Raw genomic sequence first — 3,363 nt, 5'->3', positions numbered from 1 at the left:
TATTGATATGAGACTGTTTTATTCTCAAAAGTCAGGATCTGCTTTAGTGGGATATGCAGATGCAGGTTATCTCTCCGATCCACATAAAGTTAAATCACAAACAGGATATGTGTTTACACGTGGAGGAACAGCTATATCATGGAAATCTATGAATCAATCATTGACAGCAATATCCTTAAATCATTCTGAGATTATTGCAATCCATGAAGCAGGGCGAGAATGTGTATGATTAAGGAATATGACCCATCATATCCAATCATCATGTGGATCGATTTCAACAAAAGATAATCCAACAATTTTGTTTGAAAATAATGCAGCTTGTATCGCACAACTCAAGGGAGACTATATCAAAGGCGACAGGACGGAACATATTTCTCCAAAATTCTTTCATACACATGAATTTCAGAAGAATGGTGACATTAATATTCAACAAATTCGCTCAAGTGACAATTGGCTGATCTATTCACAAAAGCGCTGCCAACATCTACATTCAAGAAATTAGTTCATGAGATTGAAATGCGTCGACTCAAAAATTTTCAGTGATCAATATCAAGGGGTAGTAGCTGTACTCTTTTTCCTTCGCTTAGGTTTTGTTCCATTGGGTTTTCCTAGCAAGATTTTAATAAGGCAACATTAATTTTAATACTTCAAAATAACTGTACTCTTTTTCCTTCATTTGATTTTTTTCCCACTGAATTTTTATCAAACAAAATTTTAACGAGACAGATATTTTGTAATATGTCATTCAAGGTGGAGTGTTGTAAATGAAAAGTCCATTAAAGTTTATTGGTAAATGACATTTGTACCCTTGTATCCTTATAAATTATTACTATTGTATCCCTGATTCTTACCTATAAATATAAAACTTTAGTTTTCAATAAAAAACACAAGGTTTATTGAATTTTCTCTATTCTCTTTGAATTTTCTCTATTCTCTTTTCCTCTCATTTTATAACAGTTTAGTATTATTTTTGCTTCTTTTACTTCTATTCTAAATGGACAACTTTGCAAATTCGTCGAGCAAAATCATGCATTTTGTAAGCCTTCATGCATTCAACTTGCTAGTAGGATTCATCCGTATTTAAGCTCATTGATCAAACAATGTGTAAAATATCATCTTGATCACATGAATCAACAAAACCAGACATTAACTTCCAAAGCAATCACGACTATTTACACATCTGTAGCATGTATTAGCACGAAATAAAGAGAAATCCACGGCGATAAAATGCAGAGGGAAATAGATACATCCTCAGAATAACAACAATTCAGATGAATACCTCAAATGTTTTGTTTGCATTGATCTTTAGGGCATGAATAAAAACAGTCTTAAAAGCTTAAAATAGTAAGAACTACCATACGTAGATGAAACTGGTGTAAAAACAGTATTGCTCTCGTAAAAGCATGGATGCTTATCAAACAAACTCAGTACCTCCTTCCACCACCACCAACACCACCTCGGCCATAAGCAGGGGCAGTAGGCAGTGACTGTGGTTCAATAGTCTGCTTGATAACTCCAGGAAGGTCAGCCATGCCTAGTGCAGTAAGCATGTCATGAGTCTCCTGGTCAACTTCGATGACATCAGTCTTAATGGCAGACTCATCAGGCACAAAGTCCATGCGCCTCTCACGTTCCTCCTCCTGCAGCTTTAGTGAGATGCCACGAACGGGACCCTTCTGGATCCGCTTCATCAGGTGGGTAGAGAAGCCAGCAATCTTGTTCCTCAGACGCTTGGAAGGAATAATGGCAACCTCCTCCAAGACCTTTTTGTTTGTGTGGAAATCCAAAGTCATTTTAGAATAATATCTCTCGATCACCTGTCGGGAGGACTTCTTCACTGTCTTAGTGCGCACACGACCCATCTCAGCAACGGCACCTTAGTAATTGATTTTCACATACACGTGTTAAAGTCATAGAGACAACTTATTTAAATTGTTAACCATTCAGTAAAAAAAAAACTAAGTAAACACTTTCTCGCAACACGAGGATATATAATCATAAATTGTTAAAAATTATTAAATTGAAAACAACAGATTTTTGAATTTCAACTCTCCATCCAATGGCACGCAGAATGAAAAAATGATAGTTCCAATATAGCAAAAAGTAAACAATCATCCTTCATTGTCACTAAGAAAACAAATAAATTGTTCATGCGTGTTTCTGTATCTGCCTGGATTTAATTCCCTACAATTCCAGGACAGATAATGAAGCCCGCATTACAGAAAACTCTATATTACCAAAGAATGTCAGTATACCAGCTTAAGAATTATAAATAATTTATGTTTCCCTTGTCCTTTTCTAAAGTAACTAATCCTAAGACTCAGTACTTTTCAGTAGGAATCAGGAAAACAGGAAAGCACTACCACAAACATAAATTTCTCTTGCAGAGTCTATTAAATGTAGAACCGTTCATATTACCTAAACAAGAATTTTTGCATCAAAGAAACATTTTAAGACGTGCAAACAAACAAAAGTCGGTTGAAGGGTTAGTAACAAGAAAAGCAAATAATCATCAAAACAAAAAGCATAGCAATGAAAAGCAATGTTCTAAAAAGTGCGTCTAAGCACAGGCAAAAAGCTTTGTCTTGGCAATAAATGTGAATTAAGAGGTCACCTTAATGCGTGCCTAGGCGTGGGTTTTATTTTTATTTTTATTTTTCATCCTTTTTTTAAAAACACTTTATTTGGCTTTAATCTTTTTTTTTTTTTAAGCTTTTATTTGATTTTAGTTTCAAATTTTTAAATAACTTTATCAGTACAAAAGTAAAAAATGACTTTATCCAATAAAGATTTAGATAAATTTAAGCTATGGTGCTATTTGTATTATATAATTATGATTTTGAAGCTTATCATTTTGTTGAAAACTTCAAAAATATGAATGAAGTTCCTATAAATATGTTAAGTTAGACTTGTTTAGTTAAAAGTTGAAACTACAAAAAATAGGGTAGCTTTTACATTTCAAAAATTCGAAAATTGTATAATTGACTTATTGTAAAAATTATTAGGTAAATATAGTATTTTATAATTTTAGTTTGACATGTTTAATTATTAAATGATTTTTAGAATTATTAAGCATTTAAAACAATAATAATAATAATAATAATAATAATAATAATAATAATAATAATAATAATAATAATAATAATAATAATAATAATAATAATAATAATAATAATAATAAGTAATGAAGCCTGACCCAACACCTAGCCACACTTTACACTGTTTAGAACACTGATGAAAAGAAATGAAGTAAATCCACATAAAATCACGGGATCACCAGACTAAATGGATCTATGATTTACATATTTCAATCTCAATTTCGAATTAATATTTTTCTGAAATTGAAATGCCCAAAAAAAAAAA

At 32.0% G+C, this 3,363-nt stretch overlaps 1 protein-coding gene across 1 annotated transcript; it reads right to left on the bottom strand.

The window, feature by feature from the left end:
• Positions 1 to 1,203: 1,203 nt before the first annotated feature.
• On the bottom strand, positions 1,204 to 1,904 carry LOC111394622 (40S ribosomal protein S17). The gene has a single exon (XM_023020533.1). It carries the CDS (start codon positions 1,860 to 1,862, stop codon positions 1,425 to 1,427), a length of 438 nt encoding a protein of 145 aa, XP_022876301.1. The 5' UTR covers positions 1,863 to 1,904; the 3' UTR covers positions 1,204 to 1,424.
• Positions 1,905 to 3,363: the final 1,459 nt, after the last annotated feature.

The sequence above is a fragment of the Olea europaea genome, chromosome 5 (assembly GCF_002742605.1).
Source record: "Olea europaea var. sylvestris chromosome 5, O_europaea_v1, whole genome shotgun sequence".
Lineage (NCBI taxonomy): Eukaryota > Viridiplantae > Streptophyta > Magnoliopsida > Lamiales > Oleaceae > Olea > Olea europaea.
The sequence above is the reverse complement of the archived record's forward strand: the minus strand, read 5'-3'. Positions and strand labels throughout refer to the sequence as shown.

Bases quoted from the DNA above. Each gene is read 5' to 3' on its own strand.
- LOC111394622 (XM_023020533.1), bottom strand. From the start codon at position 1,862: ATGGGTCGTGTGCGCACTAAGACAGTGAAGAAGTCCTCCCGACAGGTG.